This window comes from Tiliqua scincoides, chromosome 4 (assembly GCF_035046505.1).
Source record: "Tiliqua scincoides isolate rTilSci1 chromosome 4, rTilSci1.hap2, whole genome shotgun sequence".
NCBI classification, from domain to species: Eukaryota; Metazoa; Chordata; class Lepidosauria; order Squamata; family Scincidae; genus Tiliqua; species Tiliqua scincoides.
The window spans coordinates 151,212,908-151,239,567 of NC_089824.1; the positions used below are offsets into that span (position 1 = coordinate 151,212,908).

General features: G+C 41.4%; 1 protein-coding gene across 1 annotated transcript in view; it reads right to left on the reverse strand.

Annotated features, from left to right (window-relative positions):
* Positions 1 to 1,433: 1,433 nt before the first annotated feature.
* Positions 1,434 to 26,660, reverse strand: part of PATJ (PATJ crumbs cell polarity complex component) — a 177,228-nt gene continuing 152,001 nt past the window's right edge. Inside the window, exons 35-44 of the mRNA XM_066624595.1 lie at positions 26,266 to 26,459; positions 23,240 to 23,387; positions 21,950 to 22,036; positions 19,649 to 19,766; positions 18,666 to 18,706; positions 17,798 to 17,920; positions 12,701 to 12,805; positions 6,787 to 6,890; positions 3,944 to 4,067; positions 1,434 to 1,580 (exon numbers count right to left, since the gene is read on the reverse strand). Coding sequence (XP_066480692.1) covers positions 1,434 to 1,580; positions 3,944 to 4,067; positions 6,787 to 6,890; positions 12,701 to 12,805; positions 17,798 to 17,920; positions 18,666 to 18,706; positions 19,649 to 19,766; positions 21,950 to 22,036; positions 23,240 to 23,387; positions 26,266 to 26,459 — 1,191 coding nt within the window. The remainder of the gene's footprint in view (positions 1,581 to 3,943; positions 4,068 to 6,786; positions 6,891 to 12,700; positions 12,806 to 17,797; positions 17,921 to 18,665; positions 18,707 to 19,648; positions 19,767 to 21,949; positions 22,037 to 23,239; positions 23,388 to 26,265; positions 26,460 to 26,660) is intronic.

Consider the following 26,660-nt stretch of genomic DNA (forward strand, 5'->3'; position numbering starts at 1 on the left):
TTACAACACTAAATTATGCATTTTTGGTCAAGACCAAACAGAGTCATAATTGGGTTTTGCTCACAATCCTCAAATAATTTTAAAATGTGTGTGGCATACTCAAGTTTCAAATAGGTGTGCGGTGGAACCAGCAGACTTACAAGCTGAATGCCACCAGGCTTAAGAGAGTTCTTCACAGTTTTCTGCATGGGCCATTTTCCTTGCTTCACTTTGGAATATCATTAGCATGACTCTGCATGCTGAAGACTAGGTAGAAATCCTTTAAAATGCAAATCTCTTTCAGGCACTATTCATGGAATACCCATAAATGTATTCCAATAGCTTAATGCACTTTGTGATTAGCTACATCCAAACATAATACATAAAACAAATAAAGACAACATTCTTAACAAGACAAGCCACTCCTTCGATTATTCCTTTGTCACATTTAACCAGATCAGCACAGATGCTTGCTTCTGAACAGTCAAGATGAATGTTATTGCATTCTAACTGAATTGTACAGTACATAAACATGCATTCTACAGTAGTTGCAGGTCTGAGACAGAAAACTGTCACTTTGTTTTACTGATGCTGAGAAATTGTTCTGCAGAATTGATTGTGAGTTACTTGATCCATGAGGATTTTTTAAAAACTTTTTTATTACGGTCATTAAAAATGAGTAGCCCTATTCCAAATTAAGGTGCTTACTGCAGCCTCAGTTAACATTTACATTATGTAAAAATATCAATTTCTAACTCCCTTGAGACATGCCTTTCGTGAAGTTTTTGCTCTCCGAGACACATTTCTGGGAACCAGACAGCATTAAACATGACCCAGATGAACTGAAGAGAGACTGACAATCGACTTGTCACAATCACCACTAACTTACATGTTTCTACACAAGGAAATTTAGTTAGGGAGGCTGGCATTATATCGTTCAAACCTTAATTTCCTGTAGGAGAATCTGATATTTCATCATTGGAACAGCAATAATTAAATTACATTGCAACATTTTCTGGTACAGCTGAAAAGGGAACTAACATAAAACAAACCATGACTGAGAAAAGTCACTCAGCATTTATTTCTGTTCATCAGATGGAATCCAGGGATGAGCTACATTCTCTCCTGTATATGTGCTAATTCTAATTTCAATTATCACACTTCCTAAGTGGTTGATGATAATTATGAGTAAAGCAGGAACTGGGAACATAAGAACAAGGAAATACATTCAAGGAAATAGTTGGCGGAGATGAAACAATTGCACAATTAGTTTCAATGACAGACAAAATGAACCTCAACAACAGATGTAAACTGCACAGGCAACAGGATTAACATGTGCTAACCATAGCTGGAGTTTGGCTTTCATCTTGCACAGCACTGTATACTGTTGTATAGCAGCTCTAGTAATGCTGAGAAATAATTGCATCTAGCCCAGACTGCATTTGCAGCAAAGCTCAAGACAACACAGTTAGTGTCACAGTCCCTTTCTGACGCTTCAGAATTGCTACAGCTTGCTCGTGAGTCACGCTTTCCAGAGACTCTCCATTAACAGCTAAAATCTGATCACCACGCTTCAATCTGCCGTCATCTGCAGCTGCTCCCTGCAAAACAAGAGAAACAGGACATCAGAGGCAAAGCAATTTTATGGGGCTTAATTAAAAAAAGACACATACGTTTCTGTGAACTGTGACATTCACTTGCAATTATAAGTGCTACCCAGAGTATACTGTGGCAAAAAATGCTCCAAAGGCTTCACAGGAGGTGGGAAGTGATTCTGCTGTACTTCCCTCCTGAGTGGAAGAATAAGTACCCCTTAAAGGCCTTGGCCAAATTACTTTGTGTTGCTAGTTAAGGCATTCTGAAATAAGGAGTACTATTAAGTCTCTGGAATGGTGACTTTATGGAGAAACCAATTTCAAAGCAATGGTTGGCAGTACGCACCACAGACCAGTAATACTATTCTTCAGACGCAGGCTTGAACATCAAGGAATTTTTATTTCAAGAATACTGTACACGCATATCTGAACAGCCTACTTTAACTTGTTGTTTCTGTTGGAAGCTTGCAATTAAGTCTTAACAATAATTATGGCTAGCATTTAAGTCCATAAATGCTGTGATACATATTGGGTTGCAATTAGAAATCCTAGCTGGTCAATGCTTTGAGACAGGGTGAGAGCAAGATGGACTGGAATGTAAACTAAGGGAGAGAGATAGCTAAAAGATGAAGAAATCTGAGGTGCAGCTCTAACATGAATGAAACCAAGCATGAAGCTGGATGTTACAAGGACACAGTAAACTTTCAGATGGAAGCCAGAAAGCAAGCAGCGCTGCACCTCTGGAACTGCTCACCACTTGGGAAAGTGGGGCACACAAATGAAACTAAGTCAGCTCACATGGGTCTCTTTGCACAATAGTAGCTTGTGCAGCTAGGGAAAGGGACGGTCAGGAATACGGTTGATAAAGTTCACAAAAATCAAATGCTCTCAGTCCTTTGTTTCCAACAGTGGTCTGAAGTCACCAGGGGACATCCACCAAAGTCGAGTGTTGAGAGAGTTAGGACAGACAAAAGAAAACATTTCTTTACCCAACGTGTGACTAGCCTGTGGAACTCCTTGCCACAGGAAGTAGTGATGGCATCTTGCCTAGATGCCTTTAAGAGGGGATTGGACAAATTTCTGGAGGAAAAGTTCATCATGGGTTATAAGTCATGGTAGGTATGAGCAAGGTAGAGGTAGGCTGCCTCTGATTGCCAGATGCAGGGGAGGGCACCAGGTTATGTGTGTTGTCTTGTGTGTTCCCTGAAGCATTTGGTGGGCCACTGTGAGGTACGGGAAGTTGGACTAGATAGGCCTGTGGCCTGATCCAGTGGGGTGGTTCTTATGTTCTTATTAAATGGTCTGTGGCTTGGTACCAGTACTTGAGAAGCCGTGCTGTGCTAGGACTTATTTGCACATTATCCTAATCTCATAATGTAGCCCAATATATTGGCTGTATGTCTGGTCCATGTGCCTCCCGTATTTCTAGAGTAGCAGCACTTACAGGAGAGTCCCCTCAGATGACCTAAGAGGATGGGCTGGAATGTATGAGAGAAGGCAGTCACCTCAGACAATCCTGGTCACAAACTCTGAAGGGCTTTAAGGGTCAATACTAGCACCTTGAATTGGGCCCAGAAATGAATGGGCAGCCAGTGTAGTTGCCAAAGCAGCAGTCCAACAGAATCAAACCACCTAGCTCCTTAAGCCCCCCGCATTCTGCACTAATTGTAGCTTCTGAACTGTCTTCAGGGGCAAACCTATACAGAGTGCATTACAGTAATCCCGTTTGAACAGGGACAGAATACAACCCTGTGGTGCTCCACATTATAAAGGCCACGTCACTAAATGGGTGTCCCCCAGCATCACCATCTGGGACCTATCAGCCAGGAAGGAGTGGAATCACTGCAAGGCAGTGCCTGCAAGGCCCAGCTCAACCAACCAACCGAAAAGGACACCATGGTCAGTGGTATCAAAAGCTGCTGAGAGGGCCAACAAGACCTGCAGTGATGCACTCCCCCTGTCTAGCCCTTGGAGAAGATCACCATGTAATGCAAAGAACAGCTCAGTTGGAAGGAAGGTATCTGCATACTGTCAGGAGGACACAATGAAGAACTTTATGAGCACTGGTGGCAGCATGGGGCAGAGTGTCAGAAGACAATGCTTTCCAAAAGGACAATGCCCCCCTGCTCCAAACCCAGCCTACTTTCATTAAAAATGAATGAATGAATGCATTTTTAAAAAGAAAACAACAGGCAATAAGCCTGCAAGGGACAGTCATTTCAGTTTTCTAGAGACCGTAAGACACTGAGACACAGAAGTGGTCCACTTCCTCATCAAACAGTGGCTTTGATCAAACCAGAATGGATTTATGGAGCGCATGCCTTTCAGAGCAGTCATATGACACATGCTTAGATTTTTCTTAAGTTTACCTTTGCAAAAATGGTCTTGACATAAATGGGAAGGTCTCCATGGGGACTTCCGTAGCCTCCTACAATACTAAATCCCAATCCATCTGAGCCTTTCTCCAACACAATGTACTTGGGCTGAGGTACTCTGAAAAACACAGCAAATGCCACTTAAGAGTGCTCACTTCATAAGTGGAAACATAGCCTAATAGAAGTTAACCTATACTGAGCCAGAAAAAGGCTGCAAACCTACACACAACTTAACTGGGAGTCAGTGAACTCAGTGGGATTTTCTTCCGAGTAGACATGCACAGGATTGCCTTGGAATAGCCCTTTTAGCCCAGTAGCAGCTAAATGTCTCAGGCAAAGGTCTTTCTCAGTTCTGCTACCTGATATCATTCTAATAGGCAAAGCCAGAGATTGAAATATGGACATTGTGCCTTTAAAGCATTTTCTCTACTGCTGTGCTGTAGGCCCTCCCAGCAATTACCTAACTATAATAAGATTACCATCTCTTTTTTTTCTGTCAGGAGTCCTCTGCTTTTATCAACTGTAAGCAGCAGAAATCAGCAAGAAAACTTCCCCATCGTTGAATCCCCATACTAAGAAGAGTTTCACTATTTTCTGCATGTTTCAGTGTTTTTAAGAGCCCGAGAGCCCTTCCAGCAAAACATTGGCAACTAGGCGATAGGAGCACAACATTTAGCTCCTCTTCCTTGACCATTTAATTTATAAACTATTTTTGGTAGAGACCTCTAGTGTTGTACATCCTGCTCAATTGTATTCACCATCTGAAAGTCATGAACTCCTCTATAGGGCTAGTTGTAGAGCAGTGTTGAGATGGACAGCGAGAAGATTGCAGGCTAGAAAAAGGGTTCTGTGGCCCTTCTAACTGTGATTCAACATTTATTTTAAAAAAACAAAGGTCACTAGCAATATCACCCTCGGTGCAACTATTATTACTGGGTTTCCTGCTGGTCATATATGCAGGAAGAAAGTCTCAGTGTTGTTTAACCAGGAATGCGGTGGTACAGGAATGGACAGGCCAAAAAATTCCAACGGGGTGGACAACAACTCATCAAGATACTGGTCCTGAAACGTGGATGTGCATCTGACTTACGGGAAAACCCACAAAAAGGCCTATCTCTTCAGGGAACACATAAAAACATGCATCACTGGGAGCACTTGCAACAAAACAGGAAAACATTTTATAAGAAGTAATCCAACACCAAGAAGAAACCATATTTCTGTTTTTCTGAAACTGATGCAGAGAGAAACGTGAAGGTGATTTTTTTTCTTTTTCTTTTTCACTGGTGTTTAAGACTTTATGGAGCACACATGGGTCACTTTCTCAGAGAGATGCTAGAAGCCATTCCTCATTTAATTTCTCTAAGGGCTGATCATCTGGAATTGCAGTTGTCATAATTCATCTCAAGCGAATATACAGTCAGGCAGGAATAGAATCAACATGACAACTCATCAACAGAGAAAACTCAGGGGGGTGGATTGTCACAAATCAATCCAAAGAACAAAAACAAACCTCTTCCAGCAGCCTGGAAGATCCCTGCATGCATATTTTGTGTGTAAAGCAGAAACCATCTACCAGAGGAGAGAACAGAAAAGCACTTCAACAAGTGCTGGAAAAATCAGGGGGATGGGGGAAGGTGGCAGAAAGAATGGGAATGACAAGAGAAGGCCTGACCCATATTCATAAGCTAACAAGACTGGGATGTATCCACAAAGTCATCTAAGTCCACTCCTCACACTTAGGTAGGAAGGGGATGTAGCTGAGGGAGAGTAGAGCTCTGGGACTAGTTCTCCAGCTAAAGTGCTTAGGTGCTGCCTTTGAAATGTTTTTCCAAAGTGTTTTAGCTGAGAAGAAGCATCAGACGCAGTAGGAAATAAACTGAGACATTTGTTTAGGGGCAAATGCCTGTGTTAAGTATCTAGGCCATTTGCTTTTCTAAGGATGAGCTGAAAAACAGTATGTGGCTCATATTACATTAAGGCTACAATCCTATGTAAATTGTCCTAGGAGTAAGTACTAGTGAGTACAGGATGACTTATCTTTGAATGAACATGCACAGATTAGCACTCTAACATACCTTTTATATTTATTGGGGATATATTTTAATCCTATGTTTCCATTATATATTTGCTTGAAAACTATTGCAGCCTACTCCAGGAGTTTGGGTTCAAAAGGAGCTAGATCTTTAAATGAAAAAAGTTTCTAAAGCATCAATTGAATACTCCCATTGATGATGTCACCACTCTTATTGAATGAGAAGCCTGGAGTTCTGCTCCTTATTGCCCTACCTGAACAATGTATTGAATTGAGAAAGTGGCACAGGATTATATATTTGCATAGTTCAATGCCAAATCCTATCCATGTTTTCAAATCCCAATGAATTCAGCAGAACTTACCCCCCAAATGATGAGGCATAGTATTTCTTCCATTTTCCTGAGGGCCAAATTACATGTTACAATGTGTGTGTTGGCCTGGTGTTGTTTTTGAAAAATACAGTGAACAGTGAAGTGTGCACAATGTAGTGAAACTGCAGTGGGGGATAGCAGGGCTATAACACCTAGCCTCCCCCCACAGTTTCTACCCTGATCACTTGTGTGTATACACCCCATGCTGTTTACAGTCAAACCCCCCAAAACTTCAACTGAAAGCCAGAATAGCATGGGCTGGGTGTATTTGGGACAGAAACCATGGCAGGGACTAAGTGGCAAGTGATTAATTATGACAGATTAAATAAATATCACAAATGCATTATCCATGCCGTTAAGCAAGAGCACTCTCAACTTCTCTGGAGTTCTCTAAACAACTTTTGCCTAGACCATCAACAGAACAGCACACTTACTCTGGGTCTTCAGGGTGGTGCTCAGTAGGTGGGCTGATGTTCGTGCCTGCAGTCATGCTCTCTAGCTGGCTGGCAATGGCACTGATATTGGTGTCAGCTACAACCTGCGTATCAGTGTGGAAGGGAAAAAAACCATTAGCTAGGATACTGGCAAGCAGTAAATGGTTAATTCTTAAGCTATAGATCTCCCATTTAAAAAGTGGATTTCTCAGGTACTGATATTGGAAGTTGCAGCCTTCAATAAATCTTTGCTTCAACTAAGTAGATATAGTCTTTGAGTGCCTGGATGAAAGACACTAGGAGTCTAATGTAAGCTGCTGAGCTTTCTCATAGATCGTTGGATATAAGAAGCAACAAGCCAAACAGTTTTTGCTGATTAGCAGAACGAACAGCAGCGCAATCCTAAGCATGTTTACTCAGGAGTAACTCCCACCACATTTGAGAATATTTACTCCCCAGAATGTATGCATAGGATTGCAGCCTATATGGTGTAGCCAGGATAGTGTAGTGCAGTGGATCCCAAACTTTTTGAACTGGTGGCTCTCTTGACTTGCTGGGCCATTGATCACAGCTCCCCCTTAGGGTTACAATCCTACATGTTGTATGGGGTTGTGGGTTTTGCGAGGATTCCGCAACTTCCATGGCTGATTTCCGCAGCTCCCCAAGGAGCCCACAGCTCAACAGCTTGGGAACCACCTATGTAGTGATTTGGGAATAGACTAAGCCCTAGAAGATCCAGGTTCAAATCCCTGCTCAGTTATGAAACCTCCTGAGTGACCTCGAGCCAGTCACTATCTTTCAGCCTCTCCTACCTCACAGGGTTGTTGTGAGGACAAAAGGTGGGGAGGAACCATGTACACCACCCTGAACTCCTTGGAAGAAGGGCAGCAAAAAAATGTGAAAACAAACAAATGCATTTATGCATGCATTTTTTCTTGACTCTCTTCTAGACTGGGATAGCAAGAAGAATGCATCCACCTCCTGCAGCTTTTCTGCACTGGCTTTCTTCAAAACTATTCTAACAATGAATTAAAAGTTTGAACATGTTACTGTTGAGCACAAGGAAGAACTTAACAAATCAAAATGTTTCTGCTAATAAGCCTGGCCATCAAGATGAATATATGGCATCCGCCACTAAAAGGAAGGCACAAGAAACCAGATATACAGAAGGGAAATCCATTCAAAAACTGTATTGCAATACAGGTGAGGCCTCAATATCTGTGAGTGATCTGTTCTCAGATCACTTGCTGATAACGAAAATTGTGGATAGTCAAATCTGTGATTTTCCACCCCCTTCTCCCTCCGAAGGGACCGGAGCTGTGCTCTGACCCCCTCTGGAGGGCTTTCTGTAGCCTGCAGAGGCAGCGTGCATCCGCCCACGTGCATCTACTATGCTCATAGATAGTAGCATTCTTAAAATAAATGATATTTTCTAGATTTCAGGCTGACAGTGTATCAAACAGCTTGTAATATTTGATGTTTCAACAGTAGTACTGCATATTACTGCACTTGAAATGCAAAAAGAGACTACAGTGCAAATAATACTGTGATTTGCCAGTAGAACTGAACAACTACAAAACTTCTCATGTTTCCCATTTCCTTTTTTAGCTGGCAGCAAGTCATATCTATATTCACCAATCTGTGGCTGGCAGTTAGAGCACATCTAAGTTCAACAACCTTGCAAAAAGCTGCTGCTTATCTCATTACTACACCTGCAGACAGAAGATTAAATTAAACAGAAACATCCAAACAGCCAAGAGGGATAAAATGTTCCCTTAGGATCCTAATCTCTCATTTGCAAACAACATTAACGAACTCCTTTGCCATCCTTCCCAGGACATATCGACAATAAGCCTTTTCCACACCAGTGGATACAATTATCTGACCTTTCATAGCCAGTTACCAGGAGGTGCTTTAACTGATAACAGAATTACTTAATGATGTGTCACTCATGATTATCAGACTGATAGAATGGGTCCACTTCTATTGGTTGAATGCAAAGCCAACACTGGGGAAATAATAAAAAACCAGTTCCTTAAAATTAAATATAGTTGTTTCCTTTTACCATGTCCCCAATTTTGCTGATACATTGGGGATATTGATACAACAGTATCAATATATGGCGTAAAGCTAAACATGATCTAGATCGGGGTGTCAAACTCGTTTCATACAGAGGGCCGAAATTAGCATTCAGAGCTCCAGCTGAGGGCCGGAAGTGATGTCATTAAGCAAAAAGTGACATCATTAAGCAGCTAATGGCCAGAGATCAGACCCTGTTCTCCTATAGAAACTCACTAACTGCAAATGACAGAAGATAAAATATGCAAATCTTGATCATATTTCAAGATTTGGGAAAGCCCAGTTTTCATGTGGGCTGCCATTTCAGCTGCTGAGAGCCTGAGGGCCGAATAAAAAGCTTCCAAGGGCCACATCCGGCTCCCGCGCCTTATGTTTGACACCCCTGATCTAGATTTTGTACTGAAAATACATGTATTGCAACATTTGAAAATGAGATTAGGAAAAATTATAATGAACAATTACAATTATAAGAAAAACTCCAGCTTTTATTTTTGTAAGCCAATTATGGTTCAATAAGAACCATACTGCAGGTGGAGAGGTAGCCATTTTAGAACATGAATCTTCTGCAGTCTGCTTTTCTGGAAGTATTAATCCATTTCTGCCCAACATTGCATATACACAACAGGGACCAAATGTGTCCACCTGTGGGCCGGGCAAAAATGGGTTAATATAGTAGAAAATAGAATGAGCAAGTATTTTTGCATTTTGGTTACTAGCATGTATGGGGCTTCCGGCATTCCAAAATGTTATTGCCAGTTTTCTATTTAGGGAGCAGTTTAAGTTTCAAAACAATACCACTGACTGATCGCAATAATATGGTAACATCCTAAGATAATCTTGACATTTTTTTCAACTCTCAAAGAAGCCAACAATGACATTTGGCTAGATTGTTTATGGTTTTGGGCTCCAACTCAAAAGCTCCTCCCATCACCTTTCAACTTTCTCCCCCTTTGGTTTTTATCCTGTTCACCTAACTTGACCAACACTTATGAAGAACTATTATGTTTGGTCCCTGTGCCAATCTGTGTGTGCCTGATTTGCTACACAAATCAGATTATGTTCCTCATGAGGTAAATGTATCCTGAGCACTGAATCCACATTAGTCTAGATTGGATTTTAGAAATCCACTCAGAACCTTTTACCCAAATATCATTATGCAGATTAAAACCTTCACCTGCATAAGGCAGGTGGTGTTCTGAGGTTATGAGCTGGATGATTGTAAATTGTGTGTGGATTGCAGCCTTAAACCTCAATTGTAAGCCTCCACATCTAGCTAGTGGAATACATTTTTCTCCTTCTCTACAAGAGGCTCCTGCTCAGTAGAAATAAATTAGTGACCCATTCTAATACTTGAACATATTTTCAGATAGCAGCATTCATTCAATTTGTTATACTTCACTGCAGTGGCAAGGGCATTTATGCATAAAAGCTTGACTACGTGCTGATTAGGCACGTTAAGGAAATTTTTCTCATCTAAATTTGGAACTCCCTTCCAGGGGAACTAAGATCTATCCCTTCCCTCAGAGCATTTCAGCAACGGCTCAAAATGTTTTTGTTCCATCTGGCGTTTGAGTGATAGGTTGTCTGTCTCCTGTCCCTCTGTGGCAGTAACTTGGCTGTAAATAGTTTGCCCTATTTCTTATGATTTTTATGGTTTCATTTATTGTTTTTATATACAGGTGGAGTCTGATTATCCACAGATTTTTCATCCACGGGTCTGGCTCAACGCGGGTCCCCCGAACCTGCACTGAGCCAGACTGGTCTCCACCTGAACCCTCCAAAAGGGGACTAGAGCTGCTCCGGTCCCCTCTGGAGGGCTTTCTGAAACTTGCAGAGGCAGCGCACGTCTGCCTGCTGGCCCTGCAGGTTTCAGAATGGCCCAAAGAAGTGAAAAAGTCACTTCTAGTTGGCTGAAGGTTTGGGCATCAAACCTGACTTCCCCAGGCCTCAGAATGCCTTATATAGTGAAAAAAAGTCACTTCCAGATTCCCTCGAGAAATGGGAGAAAGGGGCGGAAAATTGCGGATTTGATTATCCACGATTTTCAGTATCAGCAAGGGGTCCAAGAACAGATCCATCACAGATACCGAGGTCCCACTTGTATTGTACATTTTAGCTGGTAATTTTAAGCCACCTTGGACATCTGCTCTGGTAGAAGAAAAATCTTTGAAATAATTACCTAAAAAATTTTCTTCCTGGATATTGAATTTCTGGATCACTCAATATTGTCCATGGAATCACACCAATCAATGAGCAATCTGATCTTCTGATTTTTTATTTTTGTGTTTTGCTCAGATTGCTGAATGTGTTAATTTGCAGCAGTTTGGATTCATGCATTGTACATATTTCTTTAAAGTTTACCAATGTGCAGAAGAATACGCATACATTGATTAAAGCACTAAGAAGAAATTCTGATGCAACTGTGTGATTACATCAAGATTCCTTTTAGTGGTGTTTTAATCAATGTAAATATATAGCCACGAGCATTAGCTATCTTGTGAGATTTGGGAGTCACCACCCTGGATCTTGCAAGATTTTGTGAGATCCAAGGTGGCACTGGCTGAGCCCGTAAGAAGAGGCTGAGGTGGTGTTGTGACCCAGGCACGTTTGGGAACCCACTGCCATAGAGGACTAACAAAATGGTGCAGGGGACTTTAGTCTTTAGGACAGAATCATACAAAAGATTTTAGGTGGCGAGATGTGAGTTGAGAAAAATCAGGACCTTTTGCTTGCTTTTCTGCATTCAGATTCACACGTTTATCTGGTCTGCTTCAAAAGCTTAGATGCACTACCCTACCACAAAAACTTGAAAAGTAGGTTGAGCACTGTCATAATAAAAATGAACTACACATTGAAAATCAGGATCTGAATGTGAGACAAAACAATTGCATAACCACTTCAACATTTGATCAAAGGTAGAAAACAAAAACAAAAAAAATGCAAGCCACCTTCCATTCACATTTTGTGATTTTTTTTGTGAATGTGTTTTTACCATGTTTTTAATTGTGTTTGTTTTTTATATTCTTTTAATTATTGTTGTAAGCTGTCTTGAGTCCCTTCAGGGAGAAGGGCAGAATACAAACAAACAAACAAACAAACAAACAAACAAACAAACAAACAAACAAACAAACAAACAAACAAAATCTCTCTGCTTTTCCCCAACCACTACCTTCTAAAAACTGGACCCTAAAGGGCTTTTCCCCCTAGCTGTTTGCAGTTTACAGACTTCAACAGATGAATCAAAGGGAGTTTGACCCAGCGAACCCCAACTTCAAAAATATTAGGTACAATCCATTCTAAGATAAGCTGTTTTATATCCTATGGATTCCAACAGAAGAGTGTTAAGCACATATCTACCTCTCCCTCTTGGAAATGAACACATTTTATGTAGATCATACCCATTCCTTTCAGGTATGCTGTTAGCCTTATAACACTCTCCCAAGCCAGCAGCAAAATTTCTCTTATACTTCCCCCATTTGAAGAACAAGGACATGATGGACAGTTTGCTCAAAGCTATATAGCAAAAGAAAATCTGACAATTTTTTACATTTTAAATAGAAAGTGACAAAACCTAACAGTATAAATGATTGCTCATGGGTGGCAACAAGCCATTTCCCTCCTTCTTGTTAGGCTTTTATAGAATCATGTTCACAATCTGTATGGACAGAAATAAAACACCTTTGAATGCAATCATTTCTTGCTTTCATCTTGCATAATTCAAAACAGCAAGCACCCTGCTGAGCCACGATGTCCTGCGCCAGCGATGCTCAGCCTTTGCTTAAGAAAAATCATTTATCTATCCTTGTGCAGCTACATGTTCCATTTATCATCATACCTGCAGGATGATGCTCCCATAAGCATTCTTCAGCAGATTAACTGCATCAGCATGAGACAGCCCATCCAAAGGCTGCCCATTAATACTGACAATCCGATCACCAACCTGAAAGAAAAACAAAAGCAACAGAAACATTAATGGCATTAAGACAAATTGGATGAGTGCTTAACATTCCTTGCACGTTTGGCATTGCCAGGTTGTTGGTTAAAGACGTGCTGCATTTCCAGTGATCACAACTGTTCCTCGTAATGAGGACCAAAAACACTCTTCTTAGAATAGCAGCCGACCACTACCAAGAAAGAACTCACACTTTCCCCCCTTATTTCCAGAAATTAATAATAGACATCAGAACTCAGGTGGAAAAGTTCTACAGAGGTCTACGAGAATACAACTCATTGTGAGTGATGGCCTGTGGTCTATCAAAGTGTATTCTTTCAGTATAAAGCAGTGATTCTCAAACTGGGGCATCACGACGCCTCAGCCTGAGAGCCCTGGGCTCTGCCCTCTTATGGGGCAGGGGGAAGGCAGAGACACATTCCCCCCTGGATCGCACCTCTGATCAGGGTGCAGGGGCGTGCATCCACACACTCCTGCTTGCAGCAGCCTCCTGAGGGTTGGAGGAGCCTAGTGCCAGCCTCAGCAGGACTTTCCATACAACACAGACCCCTGCAGAATGCAATCGCGACCACTTCCAGTTTTGTGATTGAGACAGAAAGTGGTCACGATCACATTCTGCAGGGCTCTGCGTTGTGTGGAGAGCCTTGCTGAAGCTGGCGCCGGGCTCCTCTGATCCCCGGGAGGCTGCTGCAGGCAGAGGTGAGTGGAAGCATGGCCCCGTGCCCCTCCACAGCAGCACAATGCTGGGCATCATGTCTCTGTCTTCCCTCCTGGATCCTGCTGCCTTCCTCCCCCTGTGCAAGGACTTACAGGCTCTCAAGCTCTATCAGAGAGTCTGAGAACCACTGGTAAGTATTACTGGAAAAAATGCAATGCAATAACTGGAAACAAGTGTTCTTTGGGCTGTGTGGCTCCAGATATCAGTGAAATCAAAAATAATATATAAAAATGGAATTAAAGGTATGAGATTGTATCCTAAGGTGATCTTCTGCAAGGTCTTCCCAACCTAGGTCATCGTCCTTTTAAGTGCAGATATTCTAGGAGCACAAAAATGCAGTGGGAATGGCAGAAAAATCCACTCCGCCTTGTGTAAATTGAGCTTCTCCTACTCATACATGAAGACCTTAGGATACAACCCACAGACTATTGCACAAACCACATTTCTACACTTTAATGCTTTACTTTTAACAGAACCCCTTTGAGATGCTGTAGGTGAGAAGCAAAGGCAGATAAATTGCACTATCAAATACCCATCAGAGGGGTCAAGTAGCATGCAGTTGACACACAAACATCCTACAGTCTTCATCTCCTCCAGTCACATCACATTGATGTTTAGATGTTAGTCAGAAAAAAAATATCTTCATAGTAGAACCAGAAGATGCTCAAAGTAAAAAGGCAACTGTCTTCATTCTTCTTCCCATTCACTCATCAATGAATGCAATTGACTCCAATGACCGTGATAGCTCTTCAAAGTGCTGGTAGTAGCATGGAAATTACTGCAGAGTGCAGATTCATAAAGCTCACACTTTCACATTCATCAGTGGCATCGCTAGGGGGTGCGGGACAGACCGGGTGATGCGCACAAGGGGGGTGACGTGCACTTGGGGGTTACATGCTAAAATCGCAGTGGTTAGGAGTAACCCCATCATATTATATACCGATGGATGCGGAATTTCGAGCAGAATGCAATGCAACAAACCAGATTGAAATATCTCCTTTCTATCAAAAGTTGGGGCCAAAAAACTGGAGAACAAAAAAATGCATGGAGCCCAATGGAAAGTGAAAGTGAGCCGTATCGCAAGTTTACTTGCGAGTAGGCAAAATTGCCTTAGTTTGTCAGAAAGGGCAGGCGGAGAGGAATCCAACAACACCAGAATGGTCCTGATCCAATGAATGCAGCCGCCAAAAATACCTGAGAAGGAAGTCCCTCCCTCCAAGCAGATGAATGTATTAAGCCTTATAAAGCAAAAATAAGCCTCATGGTAGCGTTTACTCATGAGTAAGCAAACGTGCCTTATATAGTGTGGAAGATCAGGTGAAGGAGAGTGCAAAGCTACCAGAATGGTCCTGATCCTATGCACCTGCAGCTAAACAAGTGCTCCAGAAGGCAGCCTTCCCCCCCTCCCACACACACTAAAAAGGATCAAAACAGGCTTCAGCTAATAAGGTGAACTTTTTTGAGACTTGCAAAGCCAGGTGGATCCTGACCATGACCTGGTTTAAACAGAAGTTCTTAAATTGAACTGGGCACTGGGTAGAGCTGAAAACCTTGCTGGTTTTGGAGGGGGAGGGTGTTATTGCAGGCAGGCTACAGAGGACATTCACTTGGTGGAACAGGACTGGCTTCTGCTTATTTAATTGATTGTTTTACTTTAGTTATTTATACTTATTTATTTTAATTTTCCTGATGGTGTCACTTCCACCATGACATCACTTCTGGTGGGTCTTGGACAGGCTGTCATTCTAAAAAGAGGGCCCCAGTGCTAAAAGTTTGAGAACTGCTGCAAAAACTGCTGCAGTTGACACCCTGGGGTGTGTGTGTGTGTGTGTGTGTGTGCGTGACACCACTAGTGACCAAAATCACTAAAATCACAGCCTGGAGGAATAATACCATTATGTTATATATCAATCAATGCATCATTTCATGCAGAATGTGTTCTGTCTTTGTTCTATCAGAAGGTACAGTCAAAAAACCAGTGGGGACGGAGTGATGATACATCACCATGCCCACCACCTGGGGTGTTGCCCTGCCCACTGCGTGGGGGGTGACGCGCTGGCATCCTGCACCGGGTGACGCGAACCCTAGTGACGCCACTGACATTCACACAAACACCCACACACAGAGTATTTTTCTCCCTGCAACATCCGTTAACAAGAATAGCAACACATGTTGAAGAAGAAGAGTTTTTTGAAACAGTAGAACCTCCAAAGTTGACCACCTCTCTATAATGACCACCTCCTTAAATTGACCTAATTTTCACAGTATGGACAGACACTGCATATACACTATGGGAGACCAACCTCACTATATTGACCACCTCTGTAAGTTGTATCTTGACAATTTCGACCATTGCACAGAGTATTAATTTACCCTCCCTAAGTTGCCCACTGAACGCGATACTGCTTGTGCATAGTGAAGCCACTGTCCTTTCACTTTGGTTCCCATCACCAGTGCATTACTTTACACTTATATGGAAACACAACCGCTATTTTGCTGCCTATTCTCCAGGTTTGGAGAGATCCTTCTGGAGCACTTCACAATCCCTTCTGGTCTTCACCACTCAGAAAAGTTTACTGTCATCCACAAACTTGTCCACCTCCCTGCTTATTCCTGTTTCCAGGTCATTTATGAAGATGTTGAAAAGCACCAGTCCCAGGGCAGATCCTTGAGGCACTCCACTTTCCACCTCTCTCTACTTTTTTGGTCAGTTGCCCATTGACACCCACCCTCTGTTTCCTGGTCCTCAACCAGTTCCCAATCCATGAGAGGACCTGTCCTCTTATTCCCTGTGGAGTTTTCTCAACAGCCTTTAGTGAGGAAAACATCTTCTGGCATTTAGTGAATCTGAGGAGACCCAGTGGAGGCCAGGCAGCCTAAATAAAAAAGTGTGTGTTTTTTTTAGCTGCTGGGGCTATGTAACATGCTACATGCTATGGGCTGGCATTGGTCTGCTTGTCTGCTATGAAACCAAGTATTTTTTTAACTTTCAATTTTTTTTAAGCTTATGAATTTTCAGGGGTTTTTTAAACACTGATTGTGGGCTGTTTATTTATAAATAGTAAGCATCACAAGAGGATCAATTCTCATTGATATTTGCAATAAAACTTTTTAAAAATCCAATCTAAATAATAACTTGGCCTTGCATTTGTTGCATTTGTTGTCCTGGGAGCTAAACATGATAATATTTAAATGCCTTTTTCCGTATGTTGACCACCTCCCTATGTTGACCAATTTCCTCCAGTCCCTTGGGTGGTCAACTTAAAGAGGTTCTACTGCATTTGCATAGTTTTGGCATAGCAGGGAGAATGTCTTGCTGCAGGCATTACTGATATGGTTAGCAGAAGTTACAAAGCTATTCTACCTTTTTAAATGTTAGCTTTGTCATCAATCAAACAAATTTAGGGGCCAGTTTTCAATTTAAACATTCACAGCATTAGAGATTACAAGGAAAATGGGTGTAAATATTCTTTTCCTTTGGTTTTAGACTACAGTTATTTTCTGAATATCTTTAGAGAAAATCCAATAAGACCAAATAAGACAGCCAAGATCATCCCCATACACTGAATGTCTCATGGATGTGTCTGGAGATGTACTCACATGGGAAAGAACAACTTAAGACTTGGGAAGCTTATAGAAATAGTTTCAGGTACCTGGAAATAATTCTCAAGATTGTAAGGCTGACAATGTGTGGATAGGTTTTCACTTGCTACTATGAAAACTGCTGCATCCATGAATGATCCCAAGTCACAATTTACATTCTTCACACAGAGAAAGTGGAGAGAACACTTTAATGTCTGAAGTGGCCTTTGAATTACCAAATATTTTGATGGGAATCATGTCTGAAAAGGTATGCAGGCCTGAGGGTGCATGGAAGACACAATGAACCTAGATAGCAAGACATATCTGTGCAAGGTAACTCCATGTCGGGTTTTATCTACATTCAGAAAAGTAGTTCATGATCTTTCAGAGTCCTCTTTCTGGCAAAATGATAGATTACACAACAGGGGCTCATGCCCTTGATTCTGGGTGCCAGAGAACATTTAAAGGCAGATTCCCAAGGTTACAGTTAGGCAGTCAATCACAGTAGCACACACAGGTATGGGTTAATTAGAAGTGAGAAAGGAGCCTTCAGAGCTGGAGACAGAAGTGGACATGTCCATCAGGATATAACCCTTGCAATAAAAGCAGTCCTCTCTGGAGAGCATAAAAGCAGCAGGAGGAAAATAAAATCAATATCTAAAGAGACAACATTCCCTTACTTTGAGTTTGTGAGTACGTGCTGCTACTCCACTTGCTTGAATCATGGCAATGAAGATTGGAATGTCTCCTAGTGGGCTTCCCTTGCCACCAGCTATGCTGATACCTAGAGCATCATTTGGGCCCTTAACAGAGAGATTATTGTTAAAATTAGCACTAACACAGTTCTAAATATGAAATGCACACAGATACATATAAAAATAGGTAATTTCATAATAAATAAAATCAAACATACTGTACTAGTTTTAATTTGCTGTGAGTCAATTTGTGTGTCCCTTAAAGGACAGAAGTGGAATGTAAACCCCCCAAACAAACACACAAGCAAAGAAACAAACAAAAACACGCTCCAATTTCTGTGCTGGATTCAAAGAAACACAATGCCTATTTATGAGTGTTTTACCACTTCTATGATCATCATATAAACTTGGGTGGCTGAGTGCCTATCAGTCTGAACATGAAATGGGGCCACCCTGAGCCAACATGGAGATTTCTACAAACAGGGGTACAAACAACTCCTTAGGCATGCAGAAGATGATAAATTTGGAAGTTAGAATGAAAAGGGGGGGGAACCCTAAAACAAACCAGAGAGATTGAGCAAGCTCAGTGATCCCCAAGAATTATGGAATATTCAGCTTACAGTTGGAAAGAAGCAACAGCAGAACATTGTGTGTGTGTGGGAGGGGGAACATGAGCACGTCTTTAACAATTAAAGATGGGTATTAAGAATTTGTTCTGCTGGACCTTTGTGGCAGGTTGCACTTGTTAATACAGATTTCACAGCATGTGCATGCAGGGGGTACAGTTTATAGAAATACAATTCACAAAAAAGTTGAATGTTTTGAAACAATGAGAAACACACAAACCACTGACCCTTGCAATCTCCACAGTCCTGGGACCCATATCTGCTCCAACTAAGAAAGAAACAAAAAATTATAATTAAGAGATAATGCCATTAGAAGACTACGGCTTCTGGACTAGCAATATAGTTGCCTCAGAACAGAGGGAAGTGCCGTTCTAGTACTTTGGGAGAAGGTTCTCTTGGGAGAAGCCAGAGTGTGGTTCGAGTGCTCCACCAGACCAATCTCCCTGTACCTGCATGGTGGTGCGAGGAACAAGAGCAACTTGTCATGGTGGTAACAGGCTCTCTGCAAGTCTCATGGGCCTGCACTTCTGGTGGCAGGAGGTGCGGCTAAGAGTTCTCCATTTTGTGCTTAAAGGAACGAGAGCCTTTTTGTCCCTCTGTCTATAAGCAGCTTCCCTTCCCAAATTCCCCAGATTCTCAGACTACATACACTGCAATGAGAATGGACTATTGATATGTTGGAAAATAGCATACAGATGAAATTTAAGCTCTTGTCATGAATTTTATCAGAATTAAGTAATGAAAAAGATACAAGACCAGCCTGCCTGTGGCATGCTAATTAACCAGCTTATTGTGGCATGAAGCTTAATAGGGAACAGCTAAATTTGCCTGTTGCATGAAAGATTGAAAATGGAATTTGGGCTACTTCAAACCGAGTAGAAAATTAGAGATTATAATTAACGTATTAGATGCTCCCAGTTACGCACTTCATCCTCCACAGTTGGTTATCAGCTATTTAAGACAGCTCATGGTTCAGCTGGTCACTCTAAACTTCAAAATCTCTGGTTAGTCCTAAAATAGCTTGCTTGCTTTTTTGCAGCAAGCCGTTCTCTGCTGGATTTTCCTGGAGGTTTTCCCAACTGCAGACATTATTGCAACATGTTCTCCTTTGACACACAGAAGTAAATAGATGCAGTTTTTCAAGTCAACACACTAAGAGATGGCAGTGAAAATTCACAAGGTATTATGGAGCGCACTTTCTATCCTATACCTGAATTTCTGTGGGAGGAGTCAGCAGCTGACCTCTTCGTGCTGACAAAACTCTGTAAGGTAGAGATGACTGGAGCAAACGTAGGGTGAAAGTGACTGTGAATGCTGTGTTGGCTCATCTGAAAATGAAAGGCAAAACCAGTAAGGCTTAAGAAAGAAACCAAAAGATATTGTAGCGCTCTGTCTCAGAAATTCAGACAGAGTTCCATCAAAATTAGTGCCGAGATAGACAATGAAGTGATGTTCTTATTAAAATTGAGGTCTCACAAAGGCAAGTCATAGGGACGTTCTGTATTCTATTAACACAAAGACAAACAAGGGGAAATTTTTGCCAGTCTCCCCTTACCTTTGCATTCACTTCATTCAGATCTGTTCTGGGGAATCCCCAACCTCTCCAGAATAGATTTTGGGCAAGCACAGAGGGCTGCTATGCTGAAAAGGCAGCAGGAATTTTCACTTACATTAACTTCCTTCTGTGCACTCTCCTTAGTGTCACTGGTAGTTTCTGTTCCCCCTCCCAACATACCAGCAGTGCAGTGAAATTGTTTCAGTGAGACCCATTCTTCATGCAGCCCGATTCTGTTCTGATTCTGACTTGGAAAGAAGTCCCTCCAATTTCAGTAAGACTTACTCCCAAGCAGTTACCATATGCTTAGTATTGCAGCCTTAAATAACTAGTGACAGTGCTGCACTCAATTCAATACAGTGGATGAAATTGTGGATAGCTGGGATTGGCATAGATGTTTATCAAAGCCTCAGTCTCTACCCATGTATGGATACTATTCTTTTCTCCTTCAACAAGTAGCTCTCTTATCCATTAAACATCCATGGCTGCAACCTGTTCTTTTCTTAACATTACTGAAGAATCCTTCTAAAAACAGTGACAAATAGTGCTATTAAGACTGTGAGCCTTCATTCTTAATAGCACAATTTGTTACAGTTTCTGGAGTTATCATCCACTGGTGTGAGGAAGAGAGCAGGTTGCAGGTCTTATTTTTGAATTGTTTAGAAGCACTATCAATGTATAGTAGCTAAGAGAAACACCTATGGAATTGGATGAATTCTAGCTCTTGAAAGCCAACCAGACCATTTTATGAGGCAAATACACTGCCCTGAAAATCTAACACATTCTCATGTTAGATGCAAAATCTTATGGGAACATTCACACAAGGCTGCCCAAATATCTTCATTTAAAATAAACAGAGATTGAGTGGAGACATGTATGCATGGGCAGAGAGCAGAGTTCTGTTTGGCCTACTGGACCTATGCAGGAGGGAGTTTGTCTAACATACCCTTTGCCTTTTAATATTCTGCAAAAGCTTTAACAGGATAGAAGATCAAGGTGTTCTGAATGGCAGAAGCATTTTCCCCTCAACATTTTATTCATCTATAACGGGAATCTATCTGCCAAATTGCACCAGCTTCACCTGAAAAAAAACTCATCTGGCTAAACAGATTTTCAGGCCACAGACTGCTAATGAAATTTCTGCAGAATCTGGATTAGTGCTCCTCAGGGTCCATGGAGAATTCATTAGCAACAGCTCTCTAGAGGACTCTTCAGACTAGCAGGGAACACAGCAAAGAAAAAATATGAATGTAGACTGGGCAAATTGCAGTTCAATAGTTCAGGTGAAGCAAAATATCCAGCACTCATCAGAACTTGGCACCTGGATGTCTGCAGCAGAAGGGCACATGGAGGGGAAAGTAACATCAGATGGGAATAAGAACCAGTGATAAATGGCTTTGCTAACATCTCCATGTCTTCCTGTGAAATCCTAGAGACTGCTGGGGTGCTTTCTAAAATCAGAGCATATTACACCCTTTTCTTATTATTGCCATATGTTGTTTTAGTATACTGATACATGACAACTTGTTTTAATTGCTTGCTGTGTATTTTATTTGTGTAAAACTTGTTAACAACCTTGGTGGCTCCAAGTAAGCTGAAAGGCAATATAAAGATGGAAAAATAAATTTCATTCTATCAGACTCATTAGTTCAATTTCTACTTTCATGTAACATACAATTACTTCCCAAAAGTACACAGGAAAAAAAGGGGGGAACTCTATTTCTAAGATACCGTTCTAAGCCTGTTTTTGTCCTATAATGCGGGTGCATTATCTAATGAATAAAGGAACTTTGGTCACCAGCAATACTTAACAAATTTGATTGTATGAATTATCACTGTAACTGGATTCTAAAGCTTTTTTCTAGCAATCACTTTTGACAAGGCAAAATAATCATGAGCTGATTTTAGCTCATCAGTTTCACATTTCTTATTCATGCACCACCATCTGTGACTAACCTGGCTGTTCTCAGCTGTTTTCCGTGATGACAGCCAAGACCCAGCTCTCAGTCGTCCAATTTCTAGCTGCACAAGCCCTTGAGCACACTAAGGATACAAAAGAAATACAGCATGCAGTATTTATAACCTGCTGGAAAGTTTTCATTTTTCTAGATATTCACATTGACTTGCAATGACATCTTCTAAACCACAACCATTTTATAACACGAGCTTAATTAATGATATGAAAAGGAGATTTATAAAATGAAGTTAAATGTCCTGGGCAATATCTAGCTCCAAGAAAAGTTCATCCTCAGTCCTTTGGAGAAGACCAGCTTATTTCTTCCAATGGTGAAACTAATCTTTAAAAACCACCATCAATTAAAAATACTGAAATTAAAGTGAGGAAGAGCAGCCCCTTCTCAAATTCATTAAATAAAACAAAAGCCCATTTTCAAGTTCAGGAAAAACACCTGCTAAATTCACCAAGAACAGTTCCACGTAAAAAAGCAAGTGGGTAATGGAAAAACTCCATATATTTTTTTAAAAAAATTAGAAACATGTTAGAAAGATGGCCGAGATCAGTTTTTAGCACCAGGACCCACTTTTTAAAATGACACACTATTGGGACCCACCTAGCTTTACAAGACTTAAAAAAAGTTTCACCTTACTAGTTCAAGCCTCTGTTTTTATCCTTTTGCTGTACTATGGTGGTGGTGGTAGGGGCTGCCTTCTGGAGTGTTTGCTGAGCTCCATATTCATCGGATTGGGACCATTCTGATGGCCTTGTATTTCCCTTTGCCTGAACTTCAATAGGAGCCAAGGCATGGTTGCCTGCTCATGAGTAAAAGCAGTGTAGTTAAGTTTCACTTTCCATAGGGCTCAATTCACTTTCCTTGTCAACTATCAGCTTGTCTATTTCACGACCCACCAACAATCAGGTTGCGACCCACCAATGGAGTCAGGACCCAGAATTTGAGAAACCCTGGCCTAGATCAATGGTTCACTTGCTTCATATGAAATGAAGGGCTATTGCAAAGTCTTGTGTCCTGAGGGAAGACAGGAAATGCGCTCAAGGCCATTGAGATCAACAGCTCCTGAGAAATTATCAAGGACCTGAGGCAACACTGGTTTTTAAATCTCCTGTAATATATATTTGTTTCATGTATTGTAAACTGCCTTGACTGCCTTTGCCAAGGCAATGTGGTAGATAAATGCAATAAATAATAATTGCTTTCTTGCATCAACCTGGCATTTTGCAAAATAGCAATATAGTGCAGCTGAGCACTCAAAAACATACTGTTCACTTACCTTGAGAATGGTGGCAACCACCTCTTGCGAAGCCCGCCTTACATCCTCGCCATTGACTGACAAGATCTGATCTCCTTGAATTAATCTCCCATCTAGGTCTGCAGCTCCTCCTTTGACAACGTCTGAGATAAATACTCCACTTCCATTGCTAACAATGCAAGCAGTATGTCTTATTACACAAGCAGAAATACATTCCAAATGCAATTTGAAAACAAGATAGTAAAAAGAAGTTATAAACTCTAGGAATACAGACATTTAGACTTTTCTAAGCTAGGACAACCAACACATAGTCGGGTTGCTGATCTCATTTATAAAACAGCAGGAATTGATCTGGAAAATCAAAACATGCTCATGTCCACGAAAAGAACTTCTGGCTAGAATACCAGTGGGACTTGAAGCCCTAAAAATAGCCACAGAGGCTAGGAAACTGCAAGATTTGGTCTCATAAAGGTAGGAAACTCTATTTTGGCATGCTTTGCTTATGTCTAAAGGGTTTTAAAATCAGACCCCAGTATCATCTGACATCCATGGTGAGTAAAATCCATGGATACCAGGTTCCCACTGTAAAAAGAAAAAGTTATTTGCCTTTCCACTCTGCTCCTTTCATCTTGAGCAAAGTCAGCCACACGCACATACACCCCAATTCACAGGGAAGCAGACAGCAGCTGATTCGCTGCAATCATGGCTGGCTTCCAATGAAAAAAACCTGCAGGGTGCCTGTGCCAGCAATCTCTGGGGAACCAGAAAGCAGAGTTGCCTCCAGCAGGTTAGGCTGTAATCATGGCTGTTTTCCAATTAAAAATACCAGGGTGACTGGCTTCCAATTAACAAAAAAAAAAAAAAAAAAAAGCAAAAAAGCTGGATGCCTGCATCAGCAAGCTCTGCAGAGGCAGCAGGAAGAGTTGCCTCCATTCTAGGGTAATGCTGAGAGGAGCCAGGAACCTCTTCCTGATCTAGAAGTGGGTAATTAGTGCTATTTGTAACCTTGAGAGGCTTGGAAAGATGGTTTGACCATGCCAAGGCTACTTTTGCACTTTTTGCTCTATTTTAAAGCATTTAAATGGCAACCCCAGTATCTGCAGATTTCAGTGTCTGCTGGGGTTCTGGAATGGAACCCTGGCAGATACTGAGGTCACACTGTATATTAAAATGTCTGGAGATGCAACATCAACTTTTCTTTTCTTTTTTTGCAACATTGTTAAAGAGACTAAGTCTTTTAGATTTCCAAATGAACTTTAATCTTTGGTAATTCTAAAACAGCTTCTTAGGGATTACTATTGGTATATTCTCTAGTACGACTCGCTATCACTATCATCCTAATGACAGTTATTTTCCCATACCAAGACAGATTCAACTTATCCCTTTTCACAATGTCCTTTTCTATATCATTCCATAGACTCTCATAATTGGCTGTCTGTGACAGATCAGGAGAGAGATCTTGGGGTCCTTGTGGACAGCTTGATGAAAGTGTCAACCCAATGCACAGCAGCAGTAAAGAAGGCTAATTCCATGCTTGGGATCATTAGGAAAGGCATTGAGAATAAGATTAATATTGTAATGCCATTGTACAAATCAATGGTTAGGACACACCTGGAATATTGTGTCCAGTTCTGATCACCACAACTCAAAAAGGATAGTGGAGATGGAAAAGGTGCAAAAGAGAGCAACTAAGATGATTACTGGGCTGGGGCACCTTCCATATGAGGAAAGGCTACAACATTGGGCCTCTTCAGTCTAGAAAAGAGGCGCTTGAGGGGGAACATGATTGAGACATACAAAATCATGAAGGGGTGAACAGAGTGGATAGAGAGACACTCTTTTCCCTCTCGCATAACACCAGAACCAGGGGACATCGATGAAAGTTGAGTGCTGGGAGAGTTAGAATAGACAGAAGAAAATATTTCTTTACCCAGTGTGTAATTAGTTTGTGGAACTCTTTGCCACAAGTAGTAGTTATGGCATCTTACCTGGATGCCTTTAAAAGGGGATTGGACAAATTTCTGGAGGAGAAGTTCATTACGGGTTACAGGTCATAGTAGGTATGTGCAAGCTCTTGGTTTTAGAGGCAGGCTGCCTCTGACTGCCAGATGCAGGGGAGGGCACCAGAACACATATTGTGCCTGTTGTCTTGTGAGCTCCCTGGGGCATTTGGTGGGCCATTGTGAGATACAGGAAGCTGGACTAGATGGGCCTTTGGCCTGATCCAGCGGGGCTCTTCTTATATTCTTATGTTCTTATCTTCCAATCCTCTGGCACTGTGGCCATTTTTAGGGACAAGTTGCATATTTAGTCAAGAGATCAGCAACTTCATTCTTCAATTCATTAATAACTCTTGGATGGATGCCATCAGGGCCCGGTGACTTACTGATTTTTAATTTGTCAATTAGATCTGAAACATCTTCTCTTTTAACCTCTATCTGACTTAATTCCTTGGTCAGGAGAGGCTGTTTGGGCAGCGGTATCTGCCTGAGGTCTTCTGTTGTGAAGACAGATGCAAACCTTACTTAATTTCTCTGCCATCTCTAAGTCTTTTATCTCCCCTTTCCCTCCCTCACCATCCAGAGGGCCAACTGCTTCTCTGACGGGTTTCCTGCTTCTAACATATTTGAAGAAGCTTTTATTATTCCCCTGAATGTTGCTGACCATGTGTTCCTCATAGTCTCTCCTGGCCTCCCGTATCACCTTACATTTTTTTTGCCACAGTTTATGTTCCTTTTTATTCTCCTCATTAGGGCAAGACTTCCATTTACAGAAGGAAGCTTCCTTGCCCTTTATGGCCTCTCTAACTTGGCTCATTAGCCATGTGGGCACCCTCCTGGACTTAGTCAAGCCCTTCTAAACTTAAGAAGTTAAGCCTTCTTCCGCACACGTAAGCAGTAAAATCTTGTATATTATATTCATTTACAATGTACGACAAGTCATATCAGTTTGTTAAGGAGTACCATGGCTTTAGAATGCTCTTTTTTGTTGTTTTACAATAATAAGATTCTCTTCTAAACCAAGTTGTGACTAAGTAGAATTCTTACCGTTTCCCAACAATGCTGAGTCCTAATCCCCTCCCCATTTTCCTATGAAGATCTACATGAAAAATTTCCAAATTCTCTTCGTCTTTATAATGAGCTTCATCTCTATACACAGCCAGTTGTACTTTCTGAGGAGTCTGCCTCAGGGCTGTAATGGCTTCTTCATGACTGGCATTCCTCAAGTCAATGCCGTTAACCTGGACAAACAAAATATTATATTCACAGTAATGTTTGCTTATTGGATTTAATTAGTCTGGTAAGGTAACGCTTCAAAACAAGTGACATGTTGTCAGGTTTAGAACATAAGCCAGGTGAAATTTGCAGGCAGTAAGCAAGTTTTCAGCTTAATGAAGTAAGCAATGTAGCATTTCCTACTCCAAAATGTTGTAGCCAGGCGG